Source organism: Pinus tabuliformis, chromosome Q (assembly GCF_031772625.1).
Source record: "Pinus tabuliformis cultivar Carrire ecotype Pingquan chromosome Q, CPIR1, whole genome shotgun sequence".
Taxonomy (NCBI): domain Eukaryota; kingdom Viridiplantae; phylum Streptophyta; class Pinopsida; order Pinales; family Pinaceae; genus Pinus; species Pinus tabuliformis.
This window is the reverse complement of record NC_142296.1, coordinates 201,766,570-201,790,794: the sequence shown is the minus strand read 5'-3', so window position 1 is coordinate 201,790,794 and position 24,225 is coordinate 201,766,570. Positions and strand designations below refer to the sequence as shown.

Here is a 24,225-nt window from a genome sequence, read left to right as displayed (position 1 = left end):
TTCTCAGCACACTTGTGACCTTTAATGTGTTTCTTATCACATTTGTAACAAAGTCCTTTTGCTCTTTTTTCTTCCAATTGTTGTGGTGTAAACCTTGTAGGTTGTGGAAGGCTAGGAGAAAAAACACTTCCATAATTATAGTCGTGAGTGGTGGGATTCCTTGTTTCCATAATTTCGCTTTCAATTTTTCTTGCCCACTTGAATGCCTTCTCCAATGAATCAGGTTCCCAAAGACGAACCTCATGTTGAATGTTATCCTTTAAAGTACCTATGAAGACATCAATCCTTTGCTTCTCTGGAATATCTTTTACCCTTATATTCAATTTTTGAAATTCCTCAATGTGCTCTGCCATTGAACACTTTTGTTTGAGATTTATCAATTGGTTAAAGAATGTGTTTCTCTTTGTATCTTCATAATGTGCTATCATTTCCTCTGTGAAAATTGACCACGTAACAAGTTGTTTATGAGAACAAAGCCCTTTATACCATAAAAATTGACCCAGTTCTAAATATGAAGATGCAATACATACCTTTTGTAACAGTTGCACCTCATGTAGATCAAAATATTGCTCCATCTGTAGTATCCAATTTACCGGATCCTTGCCATCAAACTTCCTCATATCACCTTTTCTTGATTTTAGGATCTCGATCTTGAAACGATTGTAACTTTGTAATTTAAGATCTTCCAGTTCTAAAATCGTGACTTGCAGTAGCCCTTTGCATCCTCCTTCCAATGCCACCAGTTTGATCGAAATTGGATTCTCCAAGAAAGAGTTATACACAATCTCCCAAGATGACCTGATTATATACCTTTTCAGAATAGCTAACTTGTATGAAGTGCCACGTGTCACTGTTTTGACCTTCGGATCTGAAAAATATACACAAGAAACTACAATCCGTCCTCGTTCTGTAACTTCTTATGAAATTTCAATCTGATACTTAGAGAGACAGTTATGACGATTTTCCCCAGGTCACCTGTTTGGGATGTAATTCGTGAGCTTGCAGAAACCCTAAATTCCTCAGATCATATATCTGAAAATATAGCGAGACAAGATCTGAAATTCGGACTCGAGGTTCAGACCGATTTCTTCTCAAATGGGTTTTTTGTTTAGGTTCTGAAACTTTGTAGCGAAACAGTTATAGTGAAAATTCCACGATGACCTATTTTAGATGAAATTCTGGAGCTTGCAAAAACTCTAACTTCCTCAGATCATATATCCTAAAATATAGCGAGACAAGATCTGAAATTCAGACCCGAAGTTCAGACTGCTTTCTTCTCAAATGGGTTTTTCTTTTACATTCTGAAACTTCGTAGTGAAAACGTTATAGCGAAAATTCCATGATGACCTTTTTTAAATGAAATTTTGAGCTTGCAAAAACCCTAACTTCTTCAGATCATATCTCTGAAAATATAGCGACACAAGATCTGAAATTCGAACCCGAGGTTTAGCGCGATTTTGTCTCAAATGGGTTTTTTGTTAGCTTCTGAAACGTCCCAGAAGAAAGTTATAGCGCAAATTCCACGAAGACTTGTTTGGAGCAGCAAAACCCTAGAATCCAAAACTCTGATACCAAATGTTATGAAACCAGCTCACAAAAAGATAAAAAAGATAGATCAATGCCTTAGAAATAAGCCTCTTCGAGGGGAAATCTCCTTTACATTACACAAATGAGAAATTCTTAGATGATACAAATGACAAGACCTCATTTCTATATAGGAGTCTAAGGGGTCATAATATAATTAGAGCCAACATAACAATAATAATGTATGGGCACAATAATAACAATAGTGGGTTTTTATTGAGCACAATAATAACAATATGGGGAGTACATGGGCACAACAATATAATAAGGGGATTTTACTAATAACAATAAGGGGTTATACTAGTAGTATAGGGACCTAACAGTCGGGCCAGCTGGGCTCCCAGATCGGAGGCGGGGAGTGTTCCCATTTGTTGGGATGGAGCCCACATGAAAACTCATCCTTGCGGCCATATCCTGAGAGTTCATTTTTTAACCCCAAGGAATGACATGGATGATTGGGTATTGGGCCAGTTGGACTCACAGATAAGAGGTAGGGAGCATTCCCATTGGTCAAGATGGAGCCCACATGACAACTCATCCCTGAGGAAAAAATCCAATGAGTTAAAAGGGGAGCTTGTTTCAAAGAATGGGATGATGTGGTGACAGGATGACTCAACATGAGGTGTCGTGACTCTAAACCTCGTGGGCCAATCAGAGGCTATGGTATGATGAAAGGAATGAACCACAATCTCCACGTGGCCCAAAGGTTCCATCCCAGAGGTGTACGTAAGAGTGGAAAAGGGAGTCCTCGAGATGAAAGCATCGGAATGATGTGTCATGGAGGCCCCACCACAGAGGTACAATAGGGAGAAGTTATGGAAAGCATCGAGATAAGGCGCAACATGATGTTGTGGTGGTCGGAGAGAGGGGTTCCCTCTTGATGTCACGCACCCGTCAGTGAAAACCGTAAGCAGGTTTGGAATCTCGATATCGCCTTTTTCAGCTCCCATTGTGGTAGTTTCAAAAAGGGCGGTGGTTTCATTCTCTCACACTCTCATTCTCTCATACTCTTGCACACTTAAATCATTCTTAGAGCATGCTTGGAACACTCTAGCAATCTCTTGGATTGGAGAAAGAAAGCAAAGGAAAACAAGAGATCGCAAGGGAAAAGTTGGATCAACAACTACAACAGGGATACTTTACAGGTAACAGGTTGAATGTGTGATTTCCTTGCTCATTTTTGGATGCATGGTATATGCATGTGATTCATTGGTTATATGTTGTCACTGGCATGGAGATTTTCCTGGATTGACAATGGTTTCAGCCTTGCCTTTCCTTTTCCTGGATAGCCATGGTGTTGTGGGTTTCCCACTTGTTTTTCTGATTGTCGCTTAAATTCCCTATGGCTGTGGGTTGGAGCAAACACTCTAGAAGGCTTGGAACAACTTGGGTTGAGTTACTAGTTCCTGGAACCTGTAGGTTGGGACAAACGCTCTGGAGCCTTGGTGGTTGAGTTACTAGTCCCTGGAGCCGTGGGTGGAACAAATGCTCTAGATTCTTGGTTTAGCTGTGGTTTGAGTTACTAGTTCTTGGAGCCCTGGACAACTTGGGTAGAGACCGATTTGGTTGATGTTAGTGATTTTTGGACCATATAGGTCAAATCACTGTGGTTGAGGGTTGAGGTGGTTTGGCCTCTAGAAGCCCTGGTTGGTTTTCTCTTGGTTTATCCCATGAGATCCCACCTTCATGCTTGGAATATGGCATGAGGGTGATTTCCTAAAAGAGAGATTTGGTTCATCCCAATCTATGGCTGGGTGGTACGTGGAAGTCCCTGACTTGGTTGGCGCTTTCATATGTTAATAGAGCTATTTACCAATTGTCATCTATGAACACTTGTATTGGTTATCATGTTGACATTATGGATGATTTTCCATGGTTTCTATTCTAGTTATTGTTGGTTATATGATGTATTCTATCTATGGCTCTTGACATGTTTTGATAAGTTATTGAATGGTTGATGAATGCATGGGCTAACAAGTGTTATTGCAGCTGGCTAGAGAGGGCATACGTCATTCTTGGTGATTCTCATATGAAGACTCTCAATTCATGATTACATATATGAATTCATGACCTATAGCTTTCATGTTCACCATATGTTTGACGTAATGTCTATCATGGAATAGGCATGTCTAGGTCAAGTTCTTGCTTGAATTTTGATTGATTAGCATTGTCATCACCTTTGATAACATTTGGGAAAGTTGCAAGAAGTTTTGGGCAGTGGTCTAGAGGCTAACCTGAAAACGTGGCTCAAATCTCTGAACCATTGGCACTGAACTAGGGATTTTGGGTCATAACCATATGGAAGTAAGCCTGTGAGTGCAGTTATAGGGTTCCAACCGCATGGAGGCAGTGTCAAGGGTGCAGTTATGGGCTAGGTCATTGAAAAAGGCTCTAGTTCAAGGATTGGCCATCTAGAGTGGTTTGCAGTCTCCTGAGTGGTTCGTGGTCCTTGAGGGATGTCAAATTGTTGTTGAATTTTCGGCCCCACTTCCATAACTAGAACTTGGAGGTCGAGTCATGTCATAGTGACACTCATCTCATGTTTATCCTGGTGAGCATGTAAAAGTGGGTGACTGTGGGAGGAGGTGGTTACACCAACTTCAAAGTGGAGAGATCTCTTCATTCACCTTAGCAAAAAGAAAGGCAAGTGCATGGAAAAATACATCATTATACCTCAGTTTTGGGAATGACCTAAAAATGGGCTGCTCAAATCCCAAATTTGACTACACCAGTGAAATCGTTGGGAAATTTTGAGTAAAATGAGTATAAACTCAGTTAGATTCCAATAATGTCAACTCTAGACCCCCAAGAGAATCTCTAAGATTGCACAATAGAATCTTTGGGAATATTCTTAAGAATATTCCCTAGGAAGATACCTCTTGAAATTTGTGCCCACTCAAGTTTCTACACCTCTTGGTTCCTATGCTTCGGGTTCCGTGCGCCCGGTTCAATCTCCACCTGTCGGCCCTCCTCTGTTGTTCGGTTGAATGAAAAGGTACGAGTTTAAATGGCAATAACCTGGTGGATAAAATAAAGCTTGTCAAGTTGGCAGGTTGGTTGGTGCATCATGTGTTAACACTATTTGTTGGTTCGATGGGTTGCGGGTTCAAACCTCGCGAAACCATTTTTAATATAAATCAAATCTCCGTTGTTATAAACATTGATACTAACCATATATGGTTTTAATAAATAACAAATGTGTTATAATCGTTGACCAATATTGTCACTAATAATAATCGTTTGAAACTTATCGCTGCCATGGGTTAGTTGGGGCCAATTTGGCCACCTGTTGGGTGCCACATGGCACCATTTGATTGAGCCATGTGGCCCCATGCTATTGGGACAACAAACTGCCTCGAAGTTTAGCGGGTTGTCGCCATATTTGGCAGTTTTGCCAAATTTAACCCCAACTAGCTTTGTTGCCAAATTTCACTGACTACTATCAAATTTAGCTGCCATTTTGGCCGGACCGCGAATTTGATGATGCCCCAAATTTATCTGGCGCCAACAAAATTTGTCCTTTTGCCAAGTTTGATTATAACTTTAACTGCGAATAACTTTCACATACGAACTCACACTGAGGTGTCGTTTTGCCATTGGATTCCTAGCAATGAGATATTTGATTTGACGCTGGCTTCGCTGAGAGTTGAGGACTTTGATTTTTAGGCCTTTTAGGGATCCTTTTGGATCACTAGGTACTCTAGGTAAGAGGAAACAATGAGATCAACCACCACTGTCACTTTAGTGGTTGTTCTCTTTTTGTATCGTGGTTGGATGTCATCTCGACAAGGGAGGCTTCGTTGATAGGCCTCATAGATTAAGTAACCCAAGAAATCCCAAATTAAATACCGTCCTAAAAACCCATTATATTTATACCCTAGAATGATGCTCAATAAAGAAAGGATTTGGGTGAAAAGAGGTGACAAGTTCAAAGAACTTATGGCTAAGTATAAAGGGCTACGATAAGTTTAAGATATCCTCAAATAGATTCCAAAAACATGCCACCATTCAATTAAAGATTGTTGTTATAAATTATGGTTTTAGAAGAAGACAATTTAGCATCATGCAAATTTATGACAACAATATAAAAACAACCTATAAAATATGATATGCAATAATTTCTCAAACGTTATTTAAAGAGTAAATAAGGGATGAAGTTTTAGCAATTTTCAATGGCAAAAAATGCACAAAACAACTAGTAAAATCTAGACATCAACCCTAAAATTATGGTTGAAAGATGCATACAAATGATATTTTTCTTTTCCAAATTATGATATGCAAACCCTAACCCTAGGACAATAATGTATAGGTAAAATTTAGTTATCAAGTGCAATTTTTTCCAAACACTGGCCTTATTTTACTATGCAAAAGGTGATTTTTTTTAAAGGATTGGCACACAAAGGCTAGTGCTTTATCCACCTTGGGTATATGAAGTTCCGAAGGGTGAGGTCAAAGAAGGACCTTGGTTCGAGTGAGTTAGAGAGAGTATACTCTCAATCAAACCCTAGTGATTTTTAAAATTCAATGGAGATTTAAAATCAAGGAATGCAATTCCATCTTCCTTAATGGATACCTAGTGACAAATTTTACAAAGGAGATTTTAGAGCCATAAAATCTTCAACATAACAAGAAAAATTCATTAACACCCTAATTATACAACTGTGAAACAAATGGAAGAAGGTACTCACAATAGACTTGCACAATTCACCATAGCATCACTTCCTCAATCTAAGAAAATCATTCCAAGTCAATCTTGTCCTCCCCAAGACAAGTCACTATCTTTAGTGATCCATTGCATACAAGAAGACAAGACTACTAGTGCGCATTCTTTCACAAGAGGTATGAGAGTGTGTGTGGCAATGATCCTCTCCAAATTGACTCCCCTATATCTATATGAGGTAACTAAGTCAATTTGGGATAAATTTAGACTAAAAAACCCTAAAATAATATTTAAAGTGTCTACAAGTGAAACAAGCTACAAGCTGACTAAAAAGATAGCTCTCATAATGATAAAACATAAGAAATAGCCTCTTTTTACCTTACGTGTGTGAGTAAAAGGCTCTCCAAGCATGACATGATCCTCCAAATGTGAAGATGTCCCTCAAGCAAGGTGTTGGAAATGGTCAAAGGGTGCTCCTCATTCTAAGCCATCTCCTCAACATCAAAGGCACATCATCAAGCCATACCTCTCACCAACCATACATCATCATCAATAAGCCCCACATCATTACTCTAGGACATGCAAGGGTGATGTCACAAGCCTAAGGCATCGTGTCATCATAAAAAAGAAGTGTAACATCCCTCCAAATGGATCGCAATCAACATCATCATCAATAGGATCTAGGAAGAAGGAAACATCATCAAGAAGGTGCAAGGCTAACTTTGGGGCATCTTCTGGTCATTGAGGTACATCATCATTAATAGTAATGTCCTAGATTCATTGTGTAGTGTTTCAGCTTCTAGAGAGGGAGAAGGTGACAAGCATCGATGTTGAACCCATCCCAAAGTCAACACTCATCTCAAGGTGATCAATGTTGTAGCTTCAAGGTCTCAAAGTGCCATCATGCTAGGCCAGATGTCCTCATCAAAGTTCTGGAGAGGTGTCAAGACATCCCTCAAGAGACATCAAATGTACCTAGGAATAAACATCTGAAACATACCCTCAAAATCAAATGAAACCATCATCATAGCTAAATAACCATAAAGATATCATAGTGGGTCATATCTAATGCAAAAGGCATAAGAGTACTTCACACAAGCATTTTCACCAAATGTCTTTTTAGTTGATGATTTGTAAACAAGTTACCATACTTAGATATAGGAGGGTCATCCAAAGGCCCTGTTAAGTGCTTCCAATGTAAGGGAAGGAACAGTTCCTAGGCTGGCCTATTAATCAATAGGTCCATGTGAGAAGTGGACATGGAAGGAGTTAACTTCATGGAAGATTGCAAAGTCTTAGTACCAACTTTTAGAGTTCCAATATCTTGAGTCTAATGATGTGAAGAGGAAGCAATCGTGGGACTTGAGTTACCCCTTTTCTTAGCTTATTTTTACCACCCCTCTTGTGCGCTTTTTTCTTTTTATGGATAGCTTGGGTTCCAAGCTCATTTCATGCATTCAAATAGCCCTCAAAGATGTAGCGGTTTATTTCTCATTGAAGTTGGAACATTCAATGTTCCTTTTATTTAGATAGATCATGATAAACTAGGAATTGGGTGAGGGATTGTTTGGGGGGCGGGGGTGTAGAGCGCAAGTTAAGCTCTTGTCCACACACCACAAATTTGCCACAATGCTATTTTGGATTTTAGAATTTTCTTTCTTGTGTGGCCATATATGCTTTTAATGTTCTTTTCGCTGCATCAACCTCTCAAGGGAAAAATTTCTAGGTTGTTGCTCAAAGATGAGGATAATATGGAGTTAGTACTAGTGATAGATAACAATCAACCTGAAGAATGGATGTGGATATAAGGGATATGCGGAAAGTGGTAATTGTTGGGTATGTGTTATATTCTTTGCATGACTTATATGCACCATGAACATTAGGGGGGTCCCATTTGATTTTGGTAGTTTTTGGCCCATGATTTTGTTAAAAGCAATTTTGTGGTGCATGGTGGTTTTGTAGTTTTGGTTAAGGAACTACGATTGGATTGGTGGTTTATGTATGCCACGAGATATATTGTACATAAAATATAATGAAAAAAAGCTTGCTAGTTTTCTTGGGTTTGGGTTTCCAGGATGAAATCTCAATGTAAATTTTGTGTGTTTGCCATTGTATCATTTCTGTTTTATTAAGAATCTGTTTGCAACAATTAATTGTACAGAGTTAAAACTTACAGTAATTATGGATTACCATAGGCATGCGATATCAATTGGTGCCTCCTATTCATGCCCCTCTTGGACAATGGAAAGAAAGGCCTCAAGGAAGATCACATTAGACTAGGGCCAAGGGATAACCATCAAGGCGAAGTAAGGGAACATGGCTACAATGAAGAGCTGTCAATCAACCAACTCAACCTATGATCTATACTAGAGTGCCCTTAACATTATATACAGCACAAATTATAGAAATGATTAATGTACTTAATAATAGATGACACACCTTCATTCAAGAAGTAAGCTAGATGATGAAAAACACTGATTGGAGCATGGTTGGAGGGCTTTGAGGCATAGCTATCTGTAAATCATCATAGGGCTGCTGGCTGCCAAGCTGAACAAATAGGAGAAAAGTTATCTCCTAGGGGTTACCCACTTGTGTGGTTCATGGATAACAGTACCAAAATCCTTATCATTTCTCCTTCAACTAATCTAAACAAGAATTTACAAGATGAATTTGTCATTGAATCTTGTTTTTAGTTCTTGAAAAATATATATTTCTCATTGCACCAATCTAATTAAGAATTTGAAAGATGAATTGGTATCAAAATCTTTATGATTTTTCATTGCACCAATCTAAATAAGAATTTGTACAATGAATATATTTTGTACCTAATTCCCAGAGTTACATTTGGGTCCCAAGTCTCCAGGTCAAATAAGATAAAAAATAATAGCATAAGAATTTTACCCTATACAAGCACATACACTACATTGAAAAAACTCAAAAGCGTTACTTCAAACAATCCTAAATCTGTAGATTAAAAGAAAAAGGACTACATGCTGGCAGGAGGGAGCAGCATAGCAAATATACAAACTATCATGCACAACTAAACCTTCATTAAATTTTCTAGTGAAAATTAAGGATTTGGGTCTTTGCCACAGCCCATCATAGCATGAGTTAAAAGCATGGAACATCTGCGCATCCCTTCCACCATCCGCCCAACTAAGGGTACAACCACTGTATGCCTATTCCACAGGGGCTTCTTATCCCACCTGCAACCAAAAAACCCTGCCATTTTTAGCCCCATTTAAACTTTTAATTCACACCCCATCCCTTCATTTTACAGTCACAGAAATCTACATGAAAGAGAAGACAAAAATTACCAGTCCTCATGTCGGATGACCTTCCCCTGTTCAACCTGCAAGGATGTCAATTGTACTCAATTTTACTGAAACAAAAAAAAAAATCACGACAATCACATTGAGTTCTTCAAATATCTAAACAATTTCTTATTCCATCAAACCTTTTTATTATATGTTATGATGTCCATACCTGAAGTTTGATGAGACTTGTCACATCTATATTTTTCCCCATAATTTTGTAATGTTGCTTGTTCTCAATTAGTATCTGCGAATAAACAATTTTGACAACTTAGATATTGTAGGCTTCACTGAAGAAAGCTCAAAAAAGGAGAGATCAATGAGGAACTAATGTTCGTCTTCCACCTGTTTCATATTTTTTTGTAAAGATAGATGTTTAATATTAGAGTAGAAGGTAATCTCTTAAAAATAATCACCTCTCCGTTGCTAGGGGAATTTTCATTTTCTTGCACACTATATTCAACAATTTTTGCTTCACTGAATACCTGCAGCATTATGCCCAAAACTACTGTTAATATAGTTTTCCAATATTTGCATTCTTCATCACGGTGTCATAAAATAAAGTAAAACAATACTCAATACATCATCCTAGGGCATATATTTCCCATCACTTAACATGATGAACATATGCATGTCGAAGTAAAAAAATAGCATGTTAAATCATATGCATTTTACAAAATGACATGTATCATCGTATTATAAATACCATATAGAATCACAATGGCAGTGACAAGAAAAAACAGTAATAAAGGATAATCAGGCCATAGGTCAAGAAACCATACTGATTCAAAATGGAAGAGAAACATAGGGAAAATATGTTGTAAATTCACTAGAATTTACTGCTGGTCCATATTTCCCTTTTGATAAATGTAAATCCCAACACATGAGGGTTGTAAGTCCGTCAAAATGACAACAATGTGCAAGCCACTATACTACATGTGTGGGTTGCTACTCTAGAGGAATGCCAAAAATCCTGAAAATCTGCATCACTCTCCTAATATGTGGATCATTGAACTATGTGTCAGTCACGTTGTTTCTCTGACATGTGATGAGTTGCTGTTGTGGAATGCTGAGCAGTGGCTAAGGTGGAACAGTGAGTTGTTTGTTGGTTTGGCTGCTAAGCTGGCACAAATATAAGCTGCTCACACCCAATGTTGCTAAGCTGGCATAAGGTGCTCACACGTTGGGTGTGACTAAGGATGTGTATTGGTTGTGCAAGAATGAAATACGATGAATGCAAAAGAACCTCTAGCATGGATTTATTTTCGCATATTAAATTGAAGCGAACAAAGTTCCTTCTATAGATTAATTACTCCAAAAGACTTGGAATGTCAAGATATCCACTTAGGATATAAATATTATATTAAATAAAATGAATAAGAATGAATGATGATTTACAATGAGAACAAGAGGCTTGCTTATATATCACGCAAGTGTCTCTTCATGAAGAGTCATGTCTCATTTAGACATGCCTCTTCAACCTAATTACTAATTAACTAATAATTATTTATGCCTATTATCATTTACATTATTTTATATTTATTTATATATATTTTATTTGTTACATTGCCTCCTTCTTCAAAAAGCTTTGTCCTCAAAGCTTGTCGATGAAAAAGGCTTGATCTCTTTTTCGGCTTCGAAAATCTTTCTATCTCGAAATAGTCATCCTTGTCGATACAAGTTGATATGATCTTCTTAGTGACAAACAAAATTGTCGCACTGAGAAGGGATCAGACCATCTCAGATTAATCTTCTATATAGCATTCTGATCACTAAAATTTTGTAACGACTTGTCAGCATAAGGCGAAATTGATGTTATGTCATTATTCTCTGAAACATTAAATTGTTGTCTACGGTTTGAATGGTCCTGATACACAGCTTGGTTGATTTGTCTATTCTCATGATTTGGATGCCGATATAAAGTTTTTGGATTTTCTTTTGGCGAAGATGTTGTTGAATTGGTTATTGAACATTTACTTGGGATGTCCATTGTCTTTACTGCAACATCTACATGTGTCGTTTCTTCAACTGCCTTGTCTTCTTGAGTTGTCATATTCACTGGATCGGTTTTCTTTCCCTTATTTTCAACTTGAATTATTGTGACTAGAGATTTTGATACTTCTTCTTGAGTGACTTGTTCCAACTTATCTTTTAATGCTTTCTTATCCTCCTTAAGTTTCTTAGTTTGATTGAGCAAACTTTGATTATGATTTCTCAAACATAAAAGTTCTTTGGTTTTTGATTCATCAACCTTATTTTTAGTGTTTTGAATTTTAAGTTTTTCATCTTTTAGATCTCTGATTTGTTCTAATAAATTTTTATTAAGGTTCTTTAAACGTAAATTTTCCTCTTCTTGTTCTGATAAATGCTGCTTGAGTTCTTTCTTTGAGACTTTAGTCTTCTTCACTTGTGCCAGTAATTTTTCGACGTGGTCCTTGAGACGAGAAATTTCTTCGTCCTTTTCCATTATTTCTTTGTAATGCATATCCACAAGTCCAACATATTGTTGCTTAAGTATTGTGATTTCTTGTTTTACATCTCTTTGGAATTGTTTTTGTTCATTTCTTAGAGATTCCATTTTTTTCACTTCTTTTATCTTCCTTTTTTTTCAACAATTTATTTATTTCTATTATTTTTTTTTTTTTTTTTTAATGATATATTCTCTCTCCTCTTTTTATTTTTTATATAATTTCTCTCTCTTTTTTTTAACTCTCTTTTTATAAAATTTTTATATAATAATAATTTTTTTTAGTATATATAATTATAAATTATATATATATTATATAATTTTAATTTATATATATTATAAAATTATAATTATATAAAATTTATATATACTTTTTTGAGACCCATTTTTCCTTTTATATGTAACTATATAAGGCTTATATAGCATCCTTTTTTATGATTATAATAATATTTTTTTCTCAGAAAATTTGGATGAGACGTGACTCTTGGTACGGTCACAATCTTTAGATTTGAACGATTAAAATTATTTATATCATACCTTTTTTCTCCAATGTTATCAAAGTATATTTTACTTTTAAAATACCATGGGCAATTACCATGGGTTGTTTCTAAAACCACAGGCTTCTCCACGTAAAAAGTTTTAAATATCACTTGGTATGAGATTTTGTATCCCTTTTGTTTTTTATTTTACTTTTAAAATACCATGGGCTATTACCATGGGTTGTTTTTAAAACCTCCTGTAAAAAGTAATATTTACCTTTCACGTAAGAGCTTTTGTATCCCTGTTTTTTCTTTAACTTTTTAAAATACCATGGGCTATTACCATGGGTTGTTTTTAAAACCATGGGCTTCTCCACATAAAAAGTTTTAAATATACTTGGTATGAGATTTTGTATCCGTTTTGTTTTTTCTTTTACTTTTTTTTCTTCTTTTTTTTTTAATTTATTTACTTATATATTTTTTTTGGTTATTTTTTTTTTTTTTATGGCCAAAGGCCTAGAAAAATGGAGAAAAGGAGAAACTCCCAAATATTTAGCGAAACGCTTGAACTGCAACAACAATAAATTTGATGAAGAGTTGATAGCCAAAGACTTGGATCGGAGAACGAGCTCTGTGCACTCGTTTAGCAACCTAGAGGAACAAACTACTCTGATACCGAATGAAGCGAACAAAGTTCCTTCTATAGATTAATTACTCCAAAAGACTTGGAATGTCAAGATATCCACTTAGGATATAAATATTATATTAAATAAAATGAATAAGAATGAATGATGATTTACAAATGAGAACAAGAGGCTTGCTTATATATCACACAAGTGTCTCTTCATGAAGAGTCATGTCTCATTTAGACATGCCTCTTCAGCCTAATTACTAATTAACTAATAATTATTTATGCCTATTATCATTTACATTATTTTATATTTATTTATATATATTTTATTTGTTACATAAATCCTGAGAAAAGTCTGGCATGAACCAGGAGTGCACAGATTCATAGATCAATCATCCATCTAAATGAGAAATGGTCCCCTATTATGTCAGAATGAGGAGTGTTGGTGCCCATTTTATTAGAAGTATTTTTGAAGAAAGCTACACAACATTAGCTAAAAAAAGTGGTAACTTTTGTTGCAACTGCTCAAAGTATAAGTACTTGTGTTGGGAATTGACATGCTTTGACAATCTCAAAAAGTTGGGTTTACTTGAATGCTGTCCTTATTGGTCACTTTATGGGCTGATTTTCACATGGTTTGAGGGCTTATTTGCATTTATGACAGCAACAGGGTATTTTGATGCAATAGACGGGAGGACTTGGATTATTTTCACTCTCTTGTTGAAGCTTGGATGATGTGGACTTGCCTTGAAGAATAAATGAGGTGGAATGAGGACTGATTGCATTTTATTTTGACATTACTTGGCTGGATATGGGTTTAAGGACCCAAATTTTGACTTGTGGAAGAATTTGCCATGCCTTTTGGAGTGCCTTGACCTGAGGCATGACCATAAAGGCCTTCATTTGGAGCATTATTTGGAGGTGATTGATCCCTAAATCACATGATTTATGGAACTGTTATCATGATGCCACCCCTTTGATGGACTATCACCACATCTCCATGAGGTCGTTGCACTAGAAAAGGAAGAATGTTGGACATATTTTGACTTGCGACAACACTTAGACCACCATCTACCTTGGATCGTTGACCATATACATCCCTTTTGGACCATTGGAGGCTTGACATGGCAGCTTGGACCATTATTATGTCTTCTTAGGTAGATCAACCTTCCTTGTTGGGTTTTATCTCATGTTGTCATTGTAAATGTGGCTTGACCACTTTATGTTGTGTTAGATGTAATGTGTTTTTCTAAGGAGGAGGAGATAAATAAATGACTTTCTAATTAATTAAGAAATAAACCCTTATAAAGTCATTTTAATAAAAAAGGAAAAAAGGCGTCCATGGTATGCAAATGACCCATGGTAATCGCCCATGGTATTCTGAATCCAATATCTCATGACATTAAAAGGAAGATGGGAGCTTGCTCTTGGATAAGTAGAATTGGTTATTGATTTGTTAATTGTTTTGAGAGCTCGTAGAGCTTGAATAAAGGTGAAGCCCAGTGTGAGGAGGGTAGTTTTGGTGGTGCGAGATCCACCTTAACTGATCTAGCTAGATTGGTTTCGGTGTTGTGAGATACACTCTAGCTAGTTGATAAGGAGGGATTGCTTCAGATTACTCATTTGTGCTTACATCGAAGGATAAGGAGGAATTCATATAGATTCCTCACTGGAGTTCAACATAAAAATTTATTTGTTAGTGATCATGGAAGCTGGACGAAGAATTATTCATCATTGCAATAGCTCTATTTAGTGGAGGTTGAATTATTGTAGGTTCCGAAGATAAATTGGAGAGGCCAAATTCATCAAGCGAAGGACATGTCATTGGGTTTGTTGACCACACTTTGTCAACAATCCAAGGAAGCAAAATGCAAAGATAGAAGAATTTTTTTCAAAGTTCAAAGTCATCAGCCAACACAATTTTATCATTGTAAACCCAATTTCTACAAGTTGTATTTTAAATGATGCTAGTATGACCATTTAATTATGTAACAACACCTAGGTATGCCTCTGATTTTGGCAAAGGATTTCATCTTAGGAATTTTTTTAACCTCACCGAATTATGTGTGTTTCTAAACAGGGATAATGGGCAAAGTTTTTCTTCCAACTTAAACCCCAAAGCTAGGGTGGAATTCTTTGACAAGGTCTTAGGTGAGTCCTAGTATTATATCGACTTTGTAAAGTGTGTTTGAGAATAATTGTAGCACATTTGGCTAAATTATTTTATTACAAGCACACTTGGTTTCATACTAAATCATATTGTGTCGCAAAATTGGGTAAATTATTGGGGGTATGACTCTAAATGTATATTTCCCCTTTCAATGGTTGATTTTGTAATAATTTGATGTAAAAAATATTTTAGTGTATAGTTACTCATAGTTAGAGACCATGGCTAAAATATTTGAGGGTGGAAAAATCATTAAATCCCCTCTAGTGTCAATTAATTAATTTATCTGGCAAAATTAAATAAAAATCCTAAGCCAAAAAAATAATTAATTTTGAGTTAAAAATAATTATAGAAAAATTAATTCTTTCTCTTTAAGTGGAAAATAGTTAGAAATTCGTGGGTCAAAGAGAAGTCAATTTTTGGAGGTCCCCCACCAAGGGAAAAATAGATATTTTAAGAAAATTTGAGCCCTTGGACCTTGGTGGTTAAGTCAAACTCAAATTTTTGAGGAAATCAATCCAAAATATTAACTTTTGGATTAATTAAAAATGAATTTTAAGAAAAATTCGGTTTTTTCCTCAAAAGAAAAGATTCAACGGTGGAGATTAAAAGATGATCAAATTATTTTCAACAGTCGAGATTATTTTGACGAAGATCAATCCAAATAGCCATTCTTTTCCACTTGGAGGGGTTTTTCTAGATAAAGAAGTTATTGAGCTTCTATTTGATATCTTTGGATGAAGTGATTTTTTTTGTACCCGGTTACAACTTTGTTGGGAACATTTTTTATTATAATAAAAAGACTTTGGGGTTCAGTTCATGGTGTTGTTTTGTCTATTGATCTGTGGTATGTGTTGGCTATGTGTTTATCCTATATTGTGCTAAATATTGTTTTTTAGCCGTTAATTTCATTTATCAGTGATAAGAACATTCTATTGATACAAGTATCTTAGGTGATTTGATTCACCATATGAGCTAACGGTTTATCTTGAGAATTTATAGAGATTTACAGGTATGCTAGCGCTTGGGCTCCAAGTTCACAAACTATGGGGAAGAGCCAACTTTGTTTGGGCTCTAAGCTTTCATTTTGGTAAATTATTTTGCAGGAGGGTTTTGGCTTGGCTATCTTATGAATATTATTCATCCATAAATTATTTCAAAATTCTAAAAAAAATGTTTTTGATCTTGGGCTAAAAAGAATTATTTTTCTAATAAGAGCTTGTAAATTTTAATTTGTAAATATTGTAAATTATTTCTAACCCTTGTTTTATTTGCATCTCTTAGGGATTTTGGGGTTTATTGAAATTTTTGTATATTGGGTATTTGGGTTTCTATTCTAAATTTGTTTTGCAAGTGAAATCTTTCAATGATCAAGGAAAAAATTGGCGTTGGAGACCTCAGAAACCCTAGACATGTAGGGTTTGAGGTTGAACTTCCTGAAGGACATTAGCCATTTTTGGCTCATTTCTGGAGGGCCGTATTTGTCCTAAGGCTAGATTTGGCCTAATTGGGCAGCCACAACCCTAAAGAGGCTAAATTAGCCTAGCCACTGCCCTCTTTTACCCTATTATGCTTAGCTGCAAAGATTTTGAGGGGGTTATCATTGCTATAACTGTTATACTCTGATCCAACTTTGTTTTTGTAGGCCTAAACGAAATTTCTCTAAGGGTTTTTGGCAATATTTTCTAGTGAAAAGGAAAAGGTTTGAAGCATTTAGGCCAAACGTTGCTATAGGGCCTTGAGGGTTTCATTGTCTTCCCTAATCATCCATTGCTAATTGATTTCTCCTTTTTTGTAGCTAAAACAACTCACTGTATCACTGTCATAATCCTAGATCAGATGTGAAGTTGATCATACAGTGGCATAAATCACATCATAATCACTCTAAGGAGATCCTAGATAACACCAAGACTTATCACAAATGTTTGGCTGCCACCTTATGTAATTTTGATGACTAATTTAGTCTATTGAAAGATTAACATTATCATTGCAGAAGTTTGATACAAGCTTGCAGCAGTCTGATATTTCCTTGTAGTGATTGTGTAGTGGCATCTTTACATTGTTTCTAGTGCATAAGCTTGGATTTTTTGATTCGCAGTATTCCTAGCATCTTGGGTATGTTGGAAAATCAAAGCAGTTATATGAGGGTTTGATTCTCCTTTATTGATAATTACTTGTGAGTGTGTTGGCTTCTTTGACTTCTTTATTATCTTATCTTTCATCAAGCAATTACCATATTATGTGTGTATGAAGATCACAAAACAAGAGACACAAGATGTAGGCACTATGCTAGGGAAAAACCCCCCTTGAGGGGAAAACCCAGTCAAGAAAATTCTTCCTTTCAATAGTATTCTTTGACTCTTCACCCTAGACAAAGACCAAACTTTCCCTCCACACCAAGTCAGCCTCCTAGATCTTCGACCTCTTTCCAACAACTTCGACTAGGCAGACAGTTTTCGGCATCAACGAAACTTGGAAGACTTCAATCTCCCAAACCAGGGCACGAAATTGAGAGAGAGAGAGGCACCACAAGTTCGATTTTCTTCTTCTCCTTAGACTTTCCCAAACTCACACTTCCTTAGACCCACGTTGTCCTACTTTGCACTTCTCCAACTACTCTTGAGATATCGAACTTGCTTAAGATGAATTGCTCCAAATGACTTCAACTTGCTTGTATTTATAGGCTCCATGTGAGGTCAAATTAGAGTCCTTAGGCCGACTTGGTGTGGAGGATACATAAATTAAATTTGACTCAAAACTAAACCTTTTTACATGATTCAAAAGTCCAAGAAGGGTCTCTTTGAATATACAATGACTCTATAAACTCAATATTAATCCTAGGAGTCCACAATGGAGAATTTGACTAATATAATGATGACCCAAGCATGAAACCCATGCTTTAATAAGTCATTGTTACAATAATAAAAATTATTTTCTTTATTCTTTTGACAAGTACATTTCATGATGACTCAAATATATTAATGAAGACCGAACCTAGTTACATTTTCCAACACTCCCTCTTAACTAGGGAGGTATTCATAATATACAAATACAATGGAAGATCTCAAACTATATGAACAATGAAGAACTTTAGGCACCGCAATGCCATGGAATAGATTCCTGACTAGGGAAATCTATCCATTGGTCTCTCAACAATTTAGGAACTGCAATGCCACAAAGTAGATTCCTGACCAGGGCAATCTATCCATGTGGGAATAAGATGGACTCAAGCTTTCAACATCTCTAGGTACCACCAGGCTTATTTTCTAACCACCAACCCAGGGACCTAGGTGTGTATCCATGTTCGGAGCTCTACGACTCACGCCACCTTTCCTACTTTGGGACCTAGACATCAACACAAAGTACCGACCAGATGTCTTCCCAAGCAATGCTTCACTCGCAAAGCCTCAACAAATCTCTTCCACATTCTTATCATCAATGCAATCAACAATATCTACCAAACCAAGCAGGTTCCTTAGATATTCAAACTTATTATTAGGAAGAGCCTTTGTTAGTATGTCTGCTACTTGTTCATCTGTCGAGACATACTCCAACTTCACAATCCCATCCTGCACTAGGTTCCTAATAAAGTGGAACTTATTGTTGATATGCTTCGTTCTAGCATGAAACACGGGATCTCCAGACATCTTGATACAACTTTGATTGTCACAATTAATCACAATAGGACCCAAATACTTTTCGAACAAATCTGTCAGAAGCTTCCTTAACCAAACAACCTCCTTTCCTACTTCACATGTAGCCACATATTCTGCCTCAACACTACTTAAAGCAACGAGATCTTGCTTCCTACTCATCCATGAGATCATAGCAACTCCCAAACTAATACATCCTCTGGTAATGCTCCTTCCACTGGTCTCACTGCCACCTCAATCAGATTCTGTGAAGCCAATTAGCTTGAATTCCTTACTATCATACTTTAGACAGTGATGTATAGTGCCACGAAGATACCTCAATATATGTTTGGCATCTATCGAGTGATCATGACGAGGCTCCAATTGAAATTGACTAAGGATGTTTACTGCAAAACATATATCTGGCCTATTATTTACCAAATACATTAGGGAACCCACCAACTGACAAAAGGAGGAAGGATCCATGAGACTAGGGTCAGAGCCCCTCAACTTCTTGAGATTGGGGATCATAGGAGTAGTCATCGGCTTAGAATCCATCATTCCAAATTTCTGCAACAACTTGACGATGTACTTTCCTTGCCCCAAATATATCTCCCAAGGTCTATGCCATACTTCTAGACCAAGGTAATAGTGCATCAGTACTAGATCCTTCATTTCAAATTCAACTGCCAACATCTTCTTGCATTCTTGCATTCTTCACTCTTACGTGTGATGAATAGATCATACACATATAGTAGAATAATGATGGGCTCATTATACACAACCTTGATGTAGAGATTCAGATCAACATAACTCTTCACGAACCCAATTCTAGGCAGATATGCATCCATCCTAGCATACCAACCATATAGGGCCTTCTTAAGTTCGCAAACATGAGAGTCCCTGCTATTAACTTCAAAGCCTTCGGGTTGTTCGATATACACTTCCTCATCAATGGTCCCATTCAGAAATGCAATCTTCACATCCATTTGATGGATATTCCACCCCATTATAGCAGCCAATGAAACCAACGATCTAATGGTAGAGTACCTAGCTATGGGTGCAAAGGTTTCTTCATAATCAATGCCTTTCTTTTGAGAGAAATCCCTTGCAACGAATCTTGCTTTGTACTTGTCTATACTTCCATCAACAACATGTTTGATCTTATAGATTCATTTAGATGTGACAACCAATTTTTCACTAGGTCTAGGAACAATTTCCCAAACCCCATTCTTCATGATGGATTGATATTCTTCCTACATTGCTTTCTTCCAAACCTCTTGATGCACAACTTCCTTGAATGTAGATGGTTCGGCTTCAATTAACTTTGTCATATATGCAGCATAACCAGAATATCTCTTTGGTCTCTTACTTTCCCTGAAGGATCCTTTCGCAGCTTCATGTCCTTCAACATCTTCTAATGTGGCTTTTAACCAATTTGGCCTTTTCCTTGTGGTTGGGATGACCACCAACTGAATAGGCTCACTTAGTCCTTCTTCTTCTTGAGTTGTAGTAGGGTTTTCATGATGTACTTCTTCTTCTCCAAATATGGGAACTTCTTCATCATCAAAATCAATAGGAATATCCTTTGATTTCTTGTATGCTTGATTTTCATCGAATATGACATCCCTGCTTACTTCAATGTGTCTTCCTTCCTTTATGTAGATTCTATATGATTTTGAGGAGAGACTATATCCAACGAATATTCCCTTGATACTTGTAGAGTCCAACTTCTTTCGCTTGTGCTTTGGAACATGGATATATGTTGGACTACCAAAGATTTAGAGGTGATCCACACTCGGCTTCTTTCTTGGAATACTTCTTCGAGTGTTGTATTATCAAGACTCTTATGAGGAATCCTATTTTGAATGTACAGGACTGTCATTGCTGCTTCTCCCCATAAGAATTTTGTTAGGTCTTGATCAAGAAGCATAGTTTGAATGCCTTCTTCAATTGACCTATTCTTTCTTTTGGCCAATCCATTTTGTTCGGGATAATAGGGAACAATGAGCTCCCTCTTAATACCTGCTTCCTTACAATATGCAATCAATTCCTTAGAAGTGTATTCCCCACCATTGTCAGACCTTAGAGTTTTTATCTTTCTTTCGGTTAGGGTTTCCACTTCGGCCCTAAATTCCTTGAACTTATCAAATACTTCATCTTTTGTTTTGAGGAGGTAGAGCCATGTCTTTCTAGAATGATCATCAATGAATGTCACATAGTAGAGATGACCTCCAAGTGATTTGTCAGACATGGGCCCACACACATTAGAATGGATGAGGTCTAATATCTCTTTAGACCTAGTTTCACTATTATGAAATGGCTTTCTTGTATGTTTTCCCAAAGAGCATCCCTTGCACACACCTTCATGATCTAACTTCATATTAGGAATACCATGAACCAATTGACTAAGAGTAGGGATGATCTTATAATGTAGATGACCATACCTCCTATGCCACAACTCAATGGGACTTATTTCCATATGAACCAAAGCTTAAGGAGGTGGTGTAATGACTCTATAAAGACTTCCTTCATGAACTCCAATAACCCTAGCTTTATCAATGCTAGAGTCTTTTCCCCAAACTAATACTTTTCCATCAACAAAAGAAACTCTTTCCCCTTTATCTTCTAAACAAGAAATAGAAAGCAAATTCTTTTTCAAACCTAGAACATATAGAATGTTGTTGAGGTGCAGCTTCGATCCATTATCCAGCTTCAACGATGTTGATCCCAAGCCTCTAACATCATAGATTTTGTTGTCACCCAATTCCACTGCATGAGAAGATGGCTCCTTTGATAGTGTATGAAGTTGTTTACTTTCTCTTGTCATGTGTCTCGATGCTCCACTATCAATGATCCATGCATTGTCATCATTAAGAGAACCTATAAGAGCAGCCAAGAACCCTTGAATTTTGACCTTGTTGAATAAGTAGTAGATGACCTTCTTGATCTAACCTCCAGTAGTGTTGATACCCATTCTTATATAGTTCATCAAAGAGGGAGAATCCATGCCAACAAAGTGATCTTCGACTTTTCCTGACCTTAGCTCCGATAACATGTTGGAAAATCAAAGCAGTTATATTAGGGTTTGATTCTCCTTTCTTGATAATTACTTGTGTGTGTTGGCTTCTTTTACTTCTTTATTATCTTATCTTTCATCAAGAAATTACCATATTATGAGTGTATGAAGATCACAAAACAAGAGACACAATATGTAGACACTATGCCAGGGCAAAACCCCCCTCGAGGGGAAAACCCAGTCAAGAAAATTCTTCCTTTCAATAGTATTCTTTGAGACTCTTCACCCTAGACGAAGACCAAACCTTCCCTCCACACCAAGTCAGCCTCCTAGCTCTTCGACCTCTTTCCAACAACTTTGACTAGGCAACGGCTCCCAGCATCAGGCATCTTTCGCCATCAGCGAAACTTGGAAGACTTCGATCTCCCAAACTAGGGCACGAAACTGAGAGAGAGGCACCAAAAGTTCGATTTTCTTCTTCTCCTTGGACTTTCCCAAACTCGCACTTCCTTCGGCTTCCTTAGACCCACTTCGTCCTACTTCGCACCATTGTTTTAAAAAACGGCCGTTTCGATACCGAAACGGCTGAGTTGATCCGAGCTGATATCCTCAGCAATGACTCGGCCCTTGAAACGGTACGTTTGATTGACTCGACCAACTCGGCTGTTTCCGTTATGACTTGACCGAGTCAGAAAAAGCCGGCCCAAAACACGTTAAACAACGATTTAACATTTTTTTAATGGATTTTTAAGGTGATTTTTGATTGGTTTGGACTCCAAGGTGTTATATGAATTTGCTAAATGTCATTTGGGGTCCATTTCCCCCTCCCAAACCCTATTTAACACACTCAAGTGCTCTCATTCTCTCACAACAATCTTATGCATTTGAGTGAGAGTCTTCTTTGAGAGTTAGTGAGCAGGTCTTCTTTGAGAGTTAGTGAGCAGTTCTTGAGCTTGTTTTTGGAGCAGCAGTGAGGAGTATTGTAGGAGCATTATAGCTGGAGTGAGGAGCTTCTTGGGCAGCCATTTGGAGCAGCATTGAGGAGCTGATTCTTGGAGCAAGCTTGAGGAGGCAGTTTGTGCCTGGAGGTATTTTTTTTCACCTCTATAAATCTGTTTTTGCTTAGTAAATTTTAGGTGCATATGATGAAAGCTTAGAGAGTGTTTTCTGTCAAATAAATGAACATTGAATCAATGTTTTTTTTTTTTCATTTTCAGATTGTTTGCTTTCATTTCCTAGTCAAAAAATGGCACGTAGAGCAAGAGATCCTGCTTGGGCATATGTTGAAATGGTTGATAGTCAAATGCAATGCAAATTTTGCCATAGGAAAATTAAGGAAGGTCCTGGGGGCATTAATAGGCTGAAACAACACTTGGCAGGGATTAGAGGCCAAATTACCCCATGTACCTCACCAGAAATTGGGGAGATTAGGAAGCATTTGTCGGCCAGCTTTGAGAAATTTAAAGAAGATAAGGCTAGGCAAAGAGACATACAGGCTGAAATTGGGAGGAAGAGGGAGATATAAAAAATGATGGCTACCAACCCCCATTATGATTTTGAGGGTTCTTCCTCTATCCCTCAAACTGATACATCCAACCCTTTCCGATATGTTCCTCCCTCTTTTGGTTCTGTTCAAGATAAGGGAAAGGGTAGAATGAATTTGAAAAAGGGTGATGTGACTATCAAAAGTTATTTTACTCCCTCCTCTCCATCAGATGCACATGGTCCTGAGGTTAGTAAAACTCAAATACAGCCCACTTTAGATGACCATTGGAAGAAAGAATTGAGGGAGACTGCTTGTGAGTACATAGCTAGATGGTGGTATGATGCTGATATCCCCTTTAATGCTGCTCGTTCACCATATTATGAGCCTATGTTTGATGCCATACATGCTGCTGGAAAAGGCTTCAAAGGCCCTACTATGCATGAGCTAAGGGGGTTTCGTTTGCAGAAAGAAATTCAATCCATTAATGAGTATTTGCAAGAGTTCAAGGACTCATGGGCAAGAACAGGGTGTACCATCATGTCAGATGGATGGACTGATCAAAGAAACTGTACCATCATAAACTTTCTTGTCTTCTGCCCACAGGGAACCATGCTTGTTGATGCATCTGATAAGGTAAAAGATGGCCACTTGTTGTTTCAGCTATTGGATTAGGTTGTTGAGGAGGTGGGGGTGGCTAATGTTGTTCAAATCATCACAGATAATGCCTCTAACTATGTTCTTGCTAGTAAACTGTTAGAGGAAAAACACAAGACCATCTTTTGGACC

At 37.1% G+C, this 24,225-nt stretch overlaps 1 protein-coding gene across 1 annotated transcript in view; it reads right to left on the bottom strand.

Annotated features, from left to right (window-relative positions):
* Positions 1-8,995: 8,995 nt before the first annotated feature.
* The window catches only part of LOC149218893 (Nuclear transport factor 2 (NTF2) family protein), a 352,149-nt gene continuing 336,919 nt past the window's right edge, over positions 8,996-24,225 (bottom strand). Inside the window, exons 5-8 of the mRNA XM_089382500.1 lie at positions 9,975-10,043; positions 9,731-9,805; positions 9,562-9,596; positions 8,996-9,450 (exon numbers count right to left, since the gene is read on the bottom strand). Coding sequence (XP_089238626.1) covers positions 9,315-9,450; positions 9,562-9,596; positions 9,731-9,805; positions 9,975-10,043 — 315 coding nt within the window. The 3' untranslated portion in view covers positions 8,996-9,314. The remainder of the gene's footprint in view (positions 9,451-9,561; positions 9,597-9,730; positions 9,806-9,974; positions 10,044-24,225) is intronic.